The following is a 17,327-nucleotide window of genomic DNA, read 5'->3' on the forward strand; positions in this document are numbered from 1 at the left end:
TCATTTACGGTAGTTTGCTTATCATTACTGTTCTTACAATTCAGACCAGTGGCAACGTTTAGGAAGTATGCAGCCCTTGCAAATCATCTTACAATAGGCTGTTGCTGGAGTACTGTCCTTTCCAGGTCACCTTGCTCCCAGAATTCAGCAGCGACTAAAAGAGCCACCTATAAAAATATGAGACAAAAATTAGCATATTAACATTTATTCTACTTAATTACCAGGACAATGTACAGCTTAGAATATGGTCATCTAAAATCCAGGGCACAAAATTTCGAGTCCTGAGCTACTAGCCAGGACTTAAGAGTTACTCACCACCAGTTGCCCCACCCAGTCCTAACCCTACCCCGCTCCAAATTTCGCCCCTAAACACGCTCTCATAAATTACCTCATGAAATTACACTGTTAAATGTTTTATGCAGAATTAAGTTACAAAAAGAAATATTAACTACAACGTTAACAATATTAACAAAAAGGATATCAGTGCCCATCAGTGCAGCCTCATCAGTGCCCATCAGTGCCCATCAATGTAGCCTCATCAGTGCCCATCAGTGCAGCCTAGCAGTACCCATAAGTGCAGCCTTATCAGTGCCCATTAATGCAGTAGGGATCACAGGGAGGAATCGGGAGGGATCTGCCGCTGTGACCCAGCTTGTATATGAAACGCCGGCTGCTGTCAAACAAAGTCCCACCTCCTGGACCACTATTAGACCAGTGTTTTGTCTATCATAGGAGCTGGTCCGGGAGGCGGAACTTTGTTTGACAGTGACCGGCGTTTCATATACAAGCTGTGTCACAGCGGGGGATCCCCGCTCTGTGTGATCCGGCCAGCAATCCTCCTGACAGTTTCTTTGCTGATCGCTTGTGGGCATCCAATGCCCTGTAAAAAAGGCCCCACCGCTTCTGCCAGAGTGATCAGCCGGGAAACTGTGAGGCCCAGTCCACCCCTGCTCCACACTCATCCTCAACTAATTTCCACTCGCCAAATGCGAGCAGGCAAGTGAAATTTTTGAGGGCTGTAAAATTGATCTTTCCTATTTAGATTGTTTAGATGTTGTACTGGTGAGACAGTTTTGTAGCTCTTTCAGTTAACCCTAATATACATCGTTTTTCTTTTCTTTCTAGGGAAAATGTACAAAACTATCTATAAAAATTATATTTTATCAACTTTTCTTTTGCTAGAAATGTCCCAATTTGACTTCCGAACTAATTTTAGGCTACAGGAATGGGCCGGGGATGTTTTTCCCACAAAATGCAGAGTTTTGCATGTAATAGACTTCAATGGACCCGCATCCAAAACGCAAGTACTTTTGCATTTTTTTTACACTGTATGTAGCTGGTTGCTAAGGAGGGATACGGGAAGCCGGCTGCCACGTCCTTAACAACACGATGAGTCATCAGCTGTCAGCGCGGTTAAAACAAATTGTGAAAAAAAAACAGCGTGGGACCCCCCCACATCAATTCTTTTTTTAAATGGTGTGGGGTCCCCCGTAAACTCCATAGGGGACCCTTATCTGAGCATGCAGACCGGCAAGTCGGGAAAGGGAGGGAATGAGCGAGTGCCCCCCCGAACCATACCAGGCTGCATGCACTCAACATGGGGGGTGGGTGCTTTGGGGCAGGGGGGGCTCTTTGCCCCCTACCCCAAAGTACCTTACCCCCATGTTGATGGAGACAAGGGCCTCCTTCCGACAACCCTTGCCCGGTGGTTGTCGGGATCTGCGGGCGGGGGGCTTACCGGAGTCTGGAAGCCCCCTTTAACAAGATCTTGCCCCCCCATGTGAATGGGTATCGGGTACATTGTACCCCTACCTATTCACCAAAAAAAAGTAGTGTGGTGTGACAAAACACAATAGACAGTTTTTGACAAGTCCTTTATTAAAAAAGTCTTCTTCCTCCTCTGGGCTTCTCCCATTTCTTCCTCCAGTCTTCTCCTTCTTCCTCCGGTCTTCTCCTTCTCCTGCTTCTTCTTCTGGTCTTCTTCTTTCTCCTATCTTCTTTGTCCAGTGTTTTTCCTTCACCGCCACTCCTGCCGACGACCCTCCTCCAACGATGCATCCAGCTGACCTGTCCGCGCCGATGTCAGGCATTTCTTAGATAATGATGGGGCGTGGCCATCAGGTGACATCACCCGGAGGCCCGCCCCTTGTGACATCACCGCCCGGGGCATGATGGGTCAGTGACGTCACGAGGGGGATGATGTCATCCGATGGCTATGCCCCCATTGTTATCTAAGAAATGTGTGAAATTGGCACAGACAGATCAGCGGGACACAGCATCAGAGAAGGGTCGTCGATGGGAGTAGAGGAAGAAGAACCCCAGACAAAGAAGACAGGAGAAAGAAGAAGACAGGAAGAAGAAGCGAGAGAAGAAGAAGACCGGAGGGAGAAGGAGAAGACCGGAAGGAGAAGGAGAAGACCAGAGGAGGAATCGGGAGGAAACCGGAGGAGAGAGAAGAAGACATTTTTAATAAAGGACTTGTCAAAAACTGTCTATTGTGTTTTGTCACACTACACTACTTTTTTTGTGAATGGGTAGGGGTACAATGTACCCCTACCCATTTAAACATTAAGCTGTCTGCGGGGAAGCCCGCTGACAGCTGATGACTCATCGGTTGTTAAGGATGCGGCAGCCGGTTCCCGATCCCCTCCTTAGCAACCAGCTATATAAAGTGTAAAAAAAAATGCAAATCGTGGTAAAATCGCTGTAAACACGCGTGTCCAAAAACACGGTAAGCACTACAAGAAGCACTGCAGAAACGCTCAAAAGCAACATGTATAGATGTGAATCGAGCCTTACACCTCAAATTGCAATAATCCATGACAACCAATTTGATTTCAATTTATGGATTTCAGATCAGTAAAAAATAACTTCTAATTCCTTGCCATGAGTTACTATAATTTACCTCTGCGCCCTATAATTTACCTCTGCGCTGTGTATATATAGAATGAGACTGTATAACTGATGTTTAGTAGCAGAAGCACATATCTTGTATATTGAAAATATGAAAAGTATTTTGAAAATATACTAGTCTCAAAGTAGCAACCTTATCATTCTCTTCGTTCTTCTCAAGACCTCCTGCTCTCTAGCTCTCTCATCACCTCCTCCCATGCTCGCCTCCAGGACTTTTCCAGAGCCTCTCCAATCCTATGGAAATCCTTACCCCAATCTGTCCGATTATCTCCTACTCTATTAGCTTTTAGACGATCCCTGAAAACCCTCCTCTTCAGAGAAGCCTACCCTACCCACACCTAACGACTGTATTTTCATTTTCTACAACTGATTATCCCCCACAGCTATTACCTTTTGTTCCACTTGACCCTCCCTTTTAGATTGTAAGCTCTAACGAGCAGGGCCCTCTGATCCCTCCTGTATTGATTTGTATTGTAACTGTACTGTCTGCCCTCATGTTGTAAAGCGCTGCGCAGACTGTTGGCCCTATATAAATCCTGTACAATAATAATAATTTGTATATATACTGTATAATAATAATAATTTGTATCTTCCAATACTTGGGTTTAACTAAGCCACACAAAAAGAGCAGAAACTAGTGGAATTGTATTTGATAGATAGCATAAAAAGCATAACTGCAAAATACAACCATAGAACACTATAAACAACTAAATATGAATATTAACAGCTATAGATAAATAGATGATTATACCATGTATGCATTCAGATGGTAAAATTATACAGTATATAAACTGCACAAAGTAACATCAGATTATTGATTGATATCTAACCTTGCTCTGGACTTCCCATGGTTTTGTGATAGCAGATAAATCACAAGCTGTCATCATCATGGCCCTGAAGATAAATAAATACTGTTAGTTACGTTATAAATGTTAAACTAAGTAACTTTTTTTTTAATACTCTTTCACGCTTTTTCATCCTTTTTTATCTCAGTGTTGTTGATCTCCACCATCCTTTTTCAGCTACTTTTTGTCTACATGTGCTTAATCCAGTGTCAACTGCACATGCTTGCTCTGGACCAGCTTCCCAATAATGACAATAATGGACCATGTCTGCTTAATGTATTTCAGCAGGGTGCTGACAGGGTAACAATGCAGGAACACCACTGGGGGACAGCTACCTGGTGAGATTAGAAAATATTACTTTACTGAAAGATTAATGAATGCTTGGAATGTCTAGAAAAGGTATTCAGTCAATTATGTGAATTTAAACATGTTTGGGTCAAACAAAAATGTATCCTCAAACAAAAAAAATGTTTTATAAAAATCTAAACAATTAAAACAATTAAAAAGGACAGACTTGATTGATCGCTTGGTCTTTTTTGCCTTCTCTCTTCTGTGTTTCTATGCCAAATGTTGGTTATACAGTGGTATACACTAGACTGAAAGCAATAAAATGTAAAAATAAATGCAAATGCCCACACTCCAAAGATTCCACATTCAGTTGTGCCTAGAGTTGAACCGATACCACTTTTTTAAGAACAAGTACTGATACTTTTTTTTAAGTACTCGCCGATACTAATTACCGATACTTTTTGACAGTTTTCAAAGCACAATACAGACTAATAATGATATCTTTGCAGCACTGATAGGTGGTACTGACTTATGGGCACTGATATGCAGCACTGATGGCTGGCACTGATATGCAGCACTGATAGCTGGCACTGACTGATTGGCACTGATATGCAGCACTGATGGCTGTCACTGAAAGGTGGCACTGATATGCAGCACTGATAGGTGGTACTGACTGATGGGCACTGATTTGCAGCACTGATAGGTGGAACTGACTGATGGGCACTGATATCCTGGCTCTGATAGGTGGTATTTATGGGCACTGATAGGTGGCACTTATGGGCACTCATGGGCGGCAGTTATGGGCAATGATAGGTGGAACTGATGGGCAGGCAGTGGCAATGAAATGCAGCACTGATTACAGTGGCAATTGCTGGCAGCCTGGAATAATAAATAATTGATGAGAGACAATCAATAACAGTTCAAACTTTCTCCAGTATACAAGTCCCGCAACGCCCATTTTGGTACACCCTGCACCCGGCCTCATTAAGCAGCAGTCAGAAGGCAGCAGCGGACATCTTGTTATACCCAGCCGATATTGTTAGTGAACTATATGGGCTGGATGTAACAAGATGTCCACTGCCGCCTTGTGACTGCTGCTTACTGAGGCTGAGTGCAGGCTGTACCAAGATGGGTGTCGCACTGTTCACCTCCAACGGAGACTGGGGCCATCATTTCCGTTAATGAATGTGACGGCCTGGGTCACCGATGCTGTGACCCACACCCCTTCCCCCTGGCCAGCTTACCTTCCTCTGCTGCCTGCCAGGACTCGCTCTCCACTGCCAGGACTCGCTCTCTGCTCTGCCCTCCCCGCCCACTGACTTCCGTGAGCTACCTCTTCATGCAAAGGTATCGGATCAGGCATCGGAAGCATTTGCCTGAGTACAAGTACTCAGGCATATACTCAGTATCGGCACCGATACTAATATCAGTATCGGTGCAACCCTAGTTGTGCCTAAACAATAACATTTTCTTAGGATGCTCGTGTAAGAGGAGTACTGCCTACTGAATCTGCATAACAGAAAAATGCTCAGCTAAATCACATATGCAGAAATGATCAAATAGTTGTCACAAATGCAGAAAGAGAAGGTCATCATACTACTGCCTCTACTAATGTTGCCATACCATGTGAATTAAAGTTTTGACCCTAAAGGTGACTGTTCAAACTTAGACAGAGGCTTTTGGAGGGGACTAGGGGCAAACCTCTTACTCATTGGTTATGGCCCATGGAGGAGACTGGCCTGGATTAGTTCTCTGAATAAGGACAATAAAGCTTCCCTTCTGAGGTGGAACGAACGGTTTAAAATTAATCTTGTACAGGTTAATGGTCAGAGCAAATATGGTGGCTGTCCTGCAGACTGAATTGAAGAAGCCCCTCCACCTGGGAAAGAAATATTTATCAACAATATCCCTCAAGAAATCTATGAAGATAAATTAATTCCACTTTTTCAGACTGCTGGAACATTGTATGAGCTTTGTCTCAGACTGTTGTAGACTTGTGCTGGGCAGTATGAGGTGGGGTGGGATCCCTGATTAATCAAAGCATTGTTTGGGTGGGCACTGAGTCACCTAGGCTTGTCTAGGTGACTAGTTGTTAATTAGATCACTGTTAGCTGTTGGCTGTTCCTTAGATGTGCTAATGAGACTACTGTTTACAATTTGCATTGTTAAGGTAATGTGATCAAGCATGGTAAATATTCTGTGTGAATTTACAATAAAGTCAGTTCCAGCTCCAGTTTGCACCTAAGCTAGTGTTCTTTAGTCCTTGGGTGCCCAGCAATAATACCTGGTTGCTGGTTCCAGACTGGAGGAAACTGTATACTGACAGAAGCACCCAAGCTGGGTGCTGGACGATCTGTCACAGTGACCATACACTATATAGTCTGATTCTACAATTTCCTTAACATGTACCATCAACTATGTAGTGCAAGGGCCTACATGTTTTGATACAAACATAATGAATTCTTTGGGTTTATCCTCATATTATACAGTTTTGGTAAGTCTGAATGAGATTGGAAAGAGATTGTATAGTGTAAGACCAGCTTTAAACTCAATAGTGTTGGCAGATTAGATCAAACATGGTCAAAATGTCTTTGATAATAACTCTATTGGCACATATTTATGAAAACATTTGCACCAAGTATTCTCCATACATTTTGAAGTGACCCATGCAAGTGATAAAAAATATGGTTCTGTCAAATATACATGATGCAGTGTTTGGCTACAAAGTTCTGTTTTGTACAGTTTCCTGTTATGTAGGACCAGTAACTGGGCTGGGTGTTTTTTCACCTACCCTTCCCTATGTTGTGTGTTCATGGTAGTACTGGCATTAAATTTGTGACCCCGTGGGATGTGACTGCAGTTAGGTGTTGTGGTCTTTTCACACCAATCCCCATCCAATTTATTTTATTGGTAAGCTTAGAGTAATACCTAGAACACTTCCAACAGCCAGCTACTTCATTCAGATGGCTTATAGGAGCTGTAGTTTGTGCGCATGAGCCTACACTAGGAGGAAGCAATGTAGTGTGGCCTGCAATACCTTCTCCCAGCATAGTTGACGGGACACCTACATAATAATTTCTTTTCTTGTTGTTTCAAGCGATAAGTAATCCACCCATTTGTCTTGCTCTTCATAAGTCTTTGACTGATCAACAATCTTCTGGAACATTGTTCTCTTTCTAAGAAGACATACATAACAAAAATGAATACTCACTTCATCCCCCCCCATCCCAATACAAGTTACATATAAAAACAGGAATGAAGAAATTCCGTATAAAGGATCAGTCAATATTTGTAGTTGATGAAAAGTTATGTGGATGTATGGCCAAAACATTTTTTTAGTTTTGGATAGAGTAGGGCAGAATGTATTCCAAAATCCTAGAGTTGTCAATAGAAGAAGAGGTCCCTGACTAAGAGCACCAGTCTCACTTTATAGAGTTTTTCTCTCTGTCTGTTGTATCGCTTGGAGAAGAATTCAAAGCTAAATTTCCCCCCAACAGGGCACAAATAGCAAATATTAAACCGGCAAACGATTTTAAGACATCCCTAATCTATTCAAAAGAAACTAAAAAAAGTTGGCGATACATACCATAAATCACCAGGTCCCCGTAAATGCCACAGAAATAATGGAAGAATCTCATTCTCCCTGTTGAGTTTTTAATCAATTTCTAATTAAGTGAATGCAACAGGGAAGAGTGGTTGCTAAGTGGCTAGCACACTCGCTTTGCAAATTTGAGTCCAGTATTTACCCAGGAACATTACATATGTAAAGTTTGTATATTCTCTGGCCATACTGTTTGTACAATGTAGCAAGAGTGTATCAAGGACAGTAGATTATAAGAGACTGACAAGAAAGATTGTGTTTATTTTGCAAAGTGCTAGATAACATATCTGAAGTCCAACTTCATTTGTGAACCTCTGTAAAATGCTTGTGGTTTGTACATAAGGAAAAGTGGAAACTTTATAGATTTAATTTCATATAACTAAGTTCTATGTATACTCACTTGAAATATAAAGCCAAATCTGTGGCTATGATAGCAATATCCATCAGATGAATAACGTGTTCATGTTGTCTTCTATTTAGATTCAGGAAAATGTTCATGGACTGCAAAGCAAAATGTGTTTCTTTGATAATTGGCTTTCAAATGCCTGTTTTTTTTAGGTTCAAACATGTATTTTTGATCAGTATACAGAATTTCAGCATTTACTATACAAATGTTGTTTACCAAAGTAATGCAGGATCTAAGTAAAATAATTTTAAAAGGTTACATGTATATGTAGAATTGTGACCACCCTTTTTACATACTTCTATATGAACATGCCTTACAAGCAGACACTGGTTACTATTCCAGTTATGATGCTTTATGGGAGTTTTCATGATTAATACTAGTCTGTAGCTATGTCTATATAAGTTTATTTTTTTTATTTTATTTTTACCTTTATTTTTATACTGTTTTTGTATTATTATATACTTATTTATAACAAACTTGTACAGTGGATATAAAAAGTCTACACACTCCTGTTAAAATGTCAGGTTTCTATGATGTAAAAAAATGAGACAAAGATAAATAATCTCAGCTTTCTCTCCACCTTTACTGTGACCTATAAACTATACAACTAAGTTGAACAAATTGAAATCTTTTAGGTGGAGGGAAGTAAAAATAAAAAATAAAATAATATGGTTGCATAAGTGTGCACACCCTTACACTAATGCCCTGTACACACGATTGGACATTGATTGGACATTCCGACAACAAAATCCATGGATTTTTTCCGACGGAAGTTGGCTCAAACTTGTTTTGCATACACACGGTCGCACAAAGTTGTCGGAAAATCTGATCGTTCTGAACGCTGTGACATAAAACACGTACGTCGGGACTATAAATGGGGCAGTAGCCAATAGCTTACTCTGAGCATGAGTGGCACTTTGTGTGTCTGAATTGTCCACACACGGTCGGAATTTACACAAACGGATTTTGTTGTCGGAAAATTTTATAGCCTGCTCTCAAACTTTGTGTGTCGGAAATTCAGATGAAAAAAGTCAGATGGAGTCCACACACGGTCGGAATTTCCGACCACAAGCTCCGATCGCACATATTCCATCTGAAAGTTCGACCGTGTGTACAGGGCAAAATACTTTGATGAAGCACCTTTTGATTCTATTACAGCACTCAGTCTTTTTGTTTGAGCATGAGTCTATCAGCATGATACATCTTGACTTGGCGATATTTGCCCACTCTTCTTTGCAAAAACATTCAAAATCTGTCAGATTGCGAGGGCATCGCCTGTGCACAGCCCTCTTCAGATCACCCCACAGATTTTCAATCGGATTCAGGTCTGGGCTCTGGCTGGGCCATTCCAAAACTTTATTCTTCTTCTGGTGAAGTCATTCCTTTGCTGATTCGGATCTATGTTTCGGGTCGTTTTAATGCTGAAATGTGAAGTTCCCCTTCATGTTCAGCTTTCCAGCAGAAGCCTGAAGGTTTTGTACCAATATTGACTGGTATTTGGAACTGGTCACAATTCCCTCTACCTTGACTAAGGTCCCGTTCCAGCTGAAGAAAAACAGCCCCAAAGCATGATTCTGCCACCACTATGCTTCATGGTGGGTATGGTGTTCTTTTGGTGATGTGCAGTGTTGTTTTTGCTCCAAACCTTTTGAAATTATAGCCAAAAAAGTTCAACCTTGGTTTCACAGACCATAACATATTTTCCCAAATGCTTTTGGGAGACTTCAGATGTGTTTTTGCAAAATTTAGTCGGGCTTGGATGGTTTTCTTTAGAAGAAAAGGCTTCTGTCTTGCTACTCTACCCCATAATCCAGACATATAAAGAATATTTTCTCCACTTGATTATGTCTGTCTTCACTGTGTTCCATGGTATATCTAATGCCTTGGAAATTTTTTTGTACCCTTCTCCTGACTGATACCTTTTAACATTGAGATCCCTCTGATGCTTTGGAAGCTCTCTGTGGATCATGGCTTTTGCTGTAGGATGCGACTAAGAGAAAGTCAGGAAAGACCTACTAGAACAGCTGAACTTTATTTGGGGTTAATCAGAAGCACTCTAAATGATGGCAGTTGTGTATTGGCTCCTATTTAACATCAGTTTGAATGTGATTGCTTAATTCTGAACACAGCTACAAACCCAGTTATAAGAGGGTGTGCACGCTTATGCAACCACATTGTTTTAGTTTTTTATTTTTACTTCCCCCCTATAAGATTTCAGTTTGTTTTTCAATTGAGTTGTACAGTTTATAGGTCACATTAAAGGTGGAAAAAGTTCTGAAATGATTTATCTCTGGCAACACTGAATGCCCATTCAGAAAGCATGCTGGATGCAGGGCAGCCCAGCAGCTCTATAGGATACTGGGTACGTTCTGGCCAGTGGTCTATTCTCATGACCCAGTAACTGAGTGGACAGTCAGCAGGAAAGCTCTCCATATCTGTTTTCACCCACCATTTGATGAAGACACTGCCGGTGGGATGTGAAAGCTGACAGCCCTGGGCACTGAGGACTAAAAATTATTTAAAAGGCATCACTGAGGTGGCCCCCTTCTCCACCGTTCCTCTCTTGACCAACAGAAGCCTCAAAACTGTGGTTTCCACCAGACTGTAACCTACCAGAGTCGGGAAAGGCGTTACATAAACTCCTCTTTCGTCATTCCCATTTATCCTCTGACTTGATGACCATCCACACAGCTTAATTCAAACACCACAGCTTAATGCAGTCTGTGGAATAGACTCCCTCCCCCTTTCTAGTGACCTTCCTATTCTTATATATTGACCAAAATGGATATTAAATGGATTGTCATGAATGATATTCACATATTCACATATAAAGATATACAGGTGATGTAATAAACTAAATATATATATATATATATATATATATATATATATATATATATATATATATATACAATATCTCACAAAAGTGAGTACACCCCTCACATTTTTGAAAATATTCCAGCACTGGCCTAACCCTCTTGGGCATGGAGTTCACTAGAGCTTCATAGGTTGCCACTGGAGTCCTCTTCCACTCCTCCATGACGACATCACGGAGCCGGTGGATGTTAGAGACCTTGCGCTCCTCCACCTTGCATTTGAGGATGCCCCACAGATGGTCAATAAGGTTTAGGTCTGGAGACATGTTTGGCCAGTCCATCACCTTTACCCTCAGCTTCTTTAGCAAGGCACTAGTTGTCTTGGAGGTGTGTTTTGGGTCGTTATGTTGGAATACTGCCCTGCAGCCAAGTCTCCGAAGGGAGGGGATTGTGCTCTGCTTCAGTATGTCACAGTACATGTTGGCATTCATGGTTCCCTCAATGAACTGTAGCTCCCCAGTTCCGGCAGCACTCATGCATCCCCAGACCATGACACTCCCACCACCATGCTTGACTGTAGGCAAGACACACTTGTCTTTGTAATGCTACTCGGTTCCCGCCACACATGCTTGACACCATCTGAACCAAATAAGTTTATCTTGGTCTCATCAGACCACAGGACATGGTTCCAGTAATCCATGTCCTTAGTCTGCTTGTTTTTACAAACTGTTTGCAGGCTTTCTTGTGCATCATCTTTAGAATAGGCTTCCTTCTGGGATGACAGCCATGCAGACCAGTTTGATGCAGTGTGTGGCGTATGGTCTGAGCACTGACAGGCTTACTCCCCACCCCTTCAACCTCTGCAGCAATGCTGGCAGCACTCATATGTCTATTTCCCAAAGACAACCTCTGGATTTGACGCTGAGCACGTGCACTCAACTTGTTTGGTGGACCATGGCAAGGCCTGTTCTGAGTGGAACCTGTCCTGTTAAACCGCTGTATGGTCTGTTTCAGGGTCTTGGCAATCTTCTTATAGTCTAGGCCATCTTTATGTAGAGCAACAATTCTTTTTTTCAGATCCTCAGAGAGTTCTTTGCCATGAGGTGCCATGTCGAACTTCCAGTGACCAGTATGAGAGACTGAGAGCAATAACACCAAATTTAACACACCTGCTCCGCATTCACACCTGAGACCTTCTAACACTAACGAGTCACATGACACCGGGGAGGGAAAATGGATAATTGGGCCCAATTTGGACATTTTCACTTAGGGGTGTACGCACTTTTTTGCCAGTGGTTTAGACATTAATGGCTGTGTGTTGAGTTATTTTGAGGGGACAGCAAATTTACAATGTTATACAAGCTGTACACCCACTACTTTACATTGTAGCAAATGAAGAAATGATTCTTCAGTGTTTTTACATTAAAAGATATAACAAAAATATATAATAATATATATATATATATATATATATATATATATATATATATATATATATATATATATATATATATATATATTATAGGCATGATCTTCTGATGAAGGGCGTTATCTACAATAGCCCGAAAACGTTTATTATGGATGCCTGATTTTATGGATGTCGTGGTGATGTCCTTTTGAAGATTTCAAAATAAATACGGTTTGTGCAGCAATACCTTGTTTTTGGATTTTTTCTATGTTGAAGCCTGTGTGAGGGCTTGATTGCTAAGCACGGCCATCTGAGACTGTAGTGCACCTCACCCTTCTGATTTTATATATATATATATATATATATATATATATATATATAATAAAATATTTACAAAAATGTGAGGGGTGTACTTTTGTGAGATACTGTATATATATATATATATATATATATATATATCACAAAAAACATCACTTCATGATCCCTGGTGACTATGCATTTAAGAGCTGTTGGTGATGTATGGACTACCTTGCTTTAGCACACATCTCCACTGGTCTGTGGTGAATGACTGGGAAAAAACCTTTTTGTCACACTGTTCAGGCCCTGGTCTAGATGCCCCTTGTTGACACTGAAGGACAATTGCAACTAATATTTTAGTTTTGGTTCTTCATTCAAGATGTACTCATTGCATACGAAGAAAGTAATTTCCTTTCCATAATGTGCATTCACCCCTGAAGAAGAAAATCTAATTCGAAACACGTTGGGTGTTCAGCAATTCCCATCCTTTGTTCTCTATTGATTCCATCTTAAGTACAGTATCAAGAACCTGTTTCCCATCAATTTTGAAGATGTATTGTAACGTTTTACACAATTTGTATTAATAAAGGTTTGTCAACTTTTATACTACCTAGAAATACCGATCATTCAATTGACACTATAATGACCCAGTACTGTTAAAGTCCCATTTTGAGGGTTTTTCTTTATAGATATAACTCAGGGATGTTAGTACTCCTTTAGCTACCATTTCCATATTACATAAACTCCTCTTTAAGGTGTCCGCAAGAGATTTCATCTTTTGCTCCCTCTGTGGGGACAAGATGAGTTCCAAGACTTTCCCTTTGTAACGGTGGTCAAGGAGGGTTGTCAAGCAATAGTGATCCCTCTCCTTGATGCCACGTGTTTTTAGGTTCTTTTGCAGGCTTTGAATAATGAGGGAGCCCATGCACCGCAAGTTTGCGGAGGCATGAGAAGCAGAATCCTCAGGGTCACTGAGGATTACAGTCTGGAATTGCCTCCTCCCAACCACATACTACTCTCAAGGGTACTGGGGATGGAAAACCATCTGTTAAGGGTTGACGTATGTCTTGCTCTGCTTTAATGTCTCCAAAGCTGCCAGAATCCTCCACCTCCACCCTCTCCTCTTGTGTGTTCTGTAGTGTAGAAAGAATGGTGTCTGCATAAAGTGGGCCTTGAAAGGAAAGGAAGTCCTCTTATTCCTCCCACTGTTCTGCCTCTAGTGCCCTGTCCATAATGCCACACAGAGTCTGCTCCAGCAGAAACACAACAAGGATTGTTGTGCATGCATTGTCACGGCTCACCATCCTTGTGGCCTCCTCAAATGGTAGTACAGTGCATGCATTCTTTATCAGCAGCTATTGGTGTGGGGAAAAAAGCAGAGCCTGTCGTTGTGCCATACTCACACAGGTACTCGTTGATGGCCCTCTTCTGAATGTGCAGCTGCTGCAGCATTGCCAAAGTTGAGTTCCATCTGGTGGGCTTGTCACAAATCAGGTGGAATTTCTGCTGAATTTCAGCCAACCGAGCACTGGCTGTGTATGACCACCTGAAATGGCTACCGACTATTCTGGCCTGCTTCAGCAGATCTTCCAACCCTGGGTACCATTTAAAAAATGCTGCACCACCAAACTGAGGACATGTGCCAGGCAACTTTCCCTGTCTAAGGGAGGACAGGAGGTTTGGGCCATTATCGCACACTACCATTCCTGGATCCAGCTAGCGTGGTGTGAACCACCTCTGGGCCTGCCCCTGCAGAGCTGCCAGAATCTCTGCTCTGGTATGGCTCCTGTGCCCTAGACAGACCTGCTAATGCACTGCATGGCACCTTTCAGCCTGACTCATTGAATAGCCCCTTGAACGCTTAGGGGTTACTTGTAGTTCATGGGACAATTCAGCAGAGGAGGACATGGAGGAAGAGGAGGGGGTGGCAAATCCTGCATCATCACCACTAGCTGTATGGAGACATGGCAGCACATCAAGCTGCAGCACTGAGCCCTGTCCTGCATCCTTCCAAGTTGCAAGCAGAGTTACCCAGTGTGCTGTGAATGAAATATATCATCCTTGACCATGCTTGCTGGACCACGTGTCAGCAGTAACGTGGACCTTGCAGCTGACAGCCTTGCCCAACAATGCCACAGCATTGCATTCCACGTGATGGTAGAGAGCTGGAATAGCCAGCTACGTGATAGCCAATACATGAAAATAAAAAGCGACTAGGAACCTGGCATTGTGGTACAGCACATTCTACAAATTCACGGAATGGGGCAGAATCCACCAGACGCAAAGGCAGAAGTTGTAAAGCCAGTAGCTTTGACAAGCTTGAATTTAGATGCTGGGCATGTGGGTGACAGTGACTAAATGTTTTTTGCTGCAGCAGATGGGACAGAGAAATGTGCCTGCTGTAGTCTACAGCTGGTGGTGTGCTGCAAGGACCGGGGACACCCTGTGCTAGACCACCATCCTTGTCAGTGTAGACTGCTGAGAGGTCACGAGGCCTGGGGGTAGTCCGGAAAGGTGAGGAGGAGCAGAATTGCATGCCTTCTGTGTGGCTTTCAGGTGCTCTTGCCAATGGGCTGGGTGGTGGGAGGTTAAATGCCTTGTCAAGCATGTAGTATCCAAATAGCTGGTGTTTTTGCCACGCTTTATGTGCTTGAGGCAAAGTTTGCAAATTGCAACAGTGTGATCTGCTGTACATGTGCTAAAAAAGGCCCAAACAGCTGAGCTGTGGGAAGTGGGCTGGGATATAATAGCTCCACAATCTGGTGGAATAGGGTGGCTGCTCTCTACTCTTCCATGATGGCTGCCTCTTTGGGGTTTTGCCTCACCTTCACTTTCCTTCTCTGCTCTATCCGGCACCCAAGTCACGTCAGTGACCTCTTCATCATCATCATCCCCTCCATCCTCATTATCACTGGAGACAACTTGGCAATACGCTGCGGGTGGGGGAACATGACTGCCAATTTGTTATTTACCAGTGTTCTCCCCTCTCTGTAGGCTCATGTTCCTACCTTCCTCAACCTCAGAACCAAAATCTTAATCAAGTAATGGCTGTGCACCATCAAGGAGCAAGTGGCTGACACTGTGTTCAAATAACTCAGCTGACTCTTCCATGCCTGATGCTGGGGCTATGGCAGGAGTAGCTGTGAACAAGGAGGCAGAATAAGCCACTCTGACAGCTGCAGTGGACTGCGTACTAGTTTCTGCTTGGGTGATGGAGGATGAGAAGGATAATGATGGTTTAGTAAGCCAGTCCACCGCATCCTCTGCATGCTTCGGCTGGATGGCACAGGCAACATCACTAAACCGAGGAAATGATGCCCTGCCTGAGGACAGACCATGTCCACCTTTGCCTGTAGACACATACACTGCTGGCTCTCTCACAGTGCCAGGAGAATGTCTGCCTCTCCTAGTTGGCCCCCAGACATGATGGGAAGGGGGGGCGTATTAACAAAATATAATAAAGATGTGGAAATGTGTACATTGATGCACTTTAATCAATGGAAAGTGTTGTTTGTTTCACTTTAACTTGAGTACTCCTTACACAGACACACTCCACTGACACACTACAATATACTGCAGTAAAACTGCACTGAAATATACTGTGTTGCAGTAACGCACGGATATATACTGCGTTAAATGTGCAATAACGCACTGATATAGTACTGCGTTAAACGTACAGTAATACACTGATATATACTGTGTTAAACGTACAGTAACGCACTGATATATACTGCGTTAAACGTGCAGTAATGCATGGATATATACTGCATTAAACACGTAGTAATGCATGGATATATAATGCTTTAATTGTGCAGTAATGCACTGACATATACTGTGTTAAATTTACAGTAATGCACTGATATATACTACGTTAAACGTACAGTAATGCACAGATTAGGGATGAGCCGAACACCCCCCAGTTCGGTTCGCACCAGAACCCGCGAACGGACCGAAAGTTCGCACGAACGTTAGAACCCCATTGACGTCTATGGGACTCGAACGTTCGAAATCAAAAGTGCTCATTTTAAAGGCTAATTTGCATGGTATTGTCCTAAAAAGGGTTTGGGGACCCGGGTCCTACCCCAGGGGACATGTATCAATGCAAAAAAAACTTTTAAAAACGGCCGTTTTTTCGGGAGCAGTGATTTTAATGATGCTTAAAGTAAAAAAAAAAAAGTGAAATATTCCTTTAAATATCGTACCTGGGGGGTGTCTATAGTATGCCTGTAAAGTGACGCGTGTTTCCCATGTTTAGAACAGTCCCTGCACCAAATGTCATTTTTAAAGGAAAAAATCTCATTTAAAACTGCTTGCGGGTTTAATGTCATGTCGGGTCATGGCAATATGGATGAAAATCAGTGAGACAAACGGCATGGGTACCCCCCAGTCCATTACCAGGCCCTTTGGGTCTTGTATGGATATTAAGGGGAACCCCGCACCCAAATTAAAATAAGGAAAGGTGTGGGGCCACCAGGCCCTATATACTCTGAACAGCAGTATACAGGCGGTGCAAACAAGACAGGGACTGTAGGTTTGTTGTTAAGTAGAATCTGTTTGTAATTTTGAACATTTTTAACGTGTTTAGCTCCAGCCAAAAAATCTTTTCTAAGCTTTTTGGAAAACATAGGGAAGGGTTATCACCCCTGTGACATTTGTTTTGCTGTCTTTCCTCCTCTTCAGAAGATTTCACCTCACTTTTTTGTCCCAATGAAAAATGTTTTTTGAAAATTTGGGTTTTTTTGTGGAACAAGGA

The 17,327-nt window shown here is 42.4% G+C and overlaps 1 protein-coding gene across 1 annotated transcript in view; it reads right to left on the reverse strand.

Annotated features, from left to right (window-relative positions):
* The window catches only part of LOC141106602 (rod cGMP-specific 3',5'-cyclic phosphodiesterase subunit beta-like), a 134,242-nt gene that overhangs the window by 25,633 nt on the left and 91,282 nt on the right, over positions 1-17,327 (reverse strand). Inside the window, exons 16-19 of the mRNA XM_073597516.1 lie at positions 8,048-8,148; positions 7,115-7,222; positions 3,744-3,807; positions 93-167 (exon numbers count right to left, since the gene is read on the reverse strand). Coding sequence (XP_073453617.1) covers positions 93-167; positions 3,744-3,807; positions 7,115-7,222; positions 8,048-8,148 — 348 coding nt within the window. The remainder of the gene's footprint in view (positions 1-92; positions 168-3,743; positions 3,808-7,114; positions 7,223-8,047; positions 8,149-17,327) is intronic.

The sequence above is a fragment of the Aquarana catesbeiana genome, linkage group LG01 (assembly GCF_042186555.1).
Source record: "Aquarana catesbeiana isolate 2022-GZ linkage group LG01, ASM4218655v1, whole genome shotgun sequence".
Taxonomy (NCBI): domain Eukaryota; kingdom Metazoa; phylum Chordata; class Amphibia; order Anura; family Ranidae; genus Aquarana; species Aquarana catesbeiana.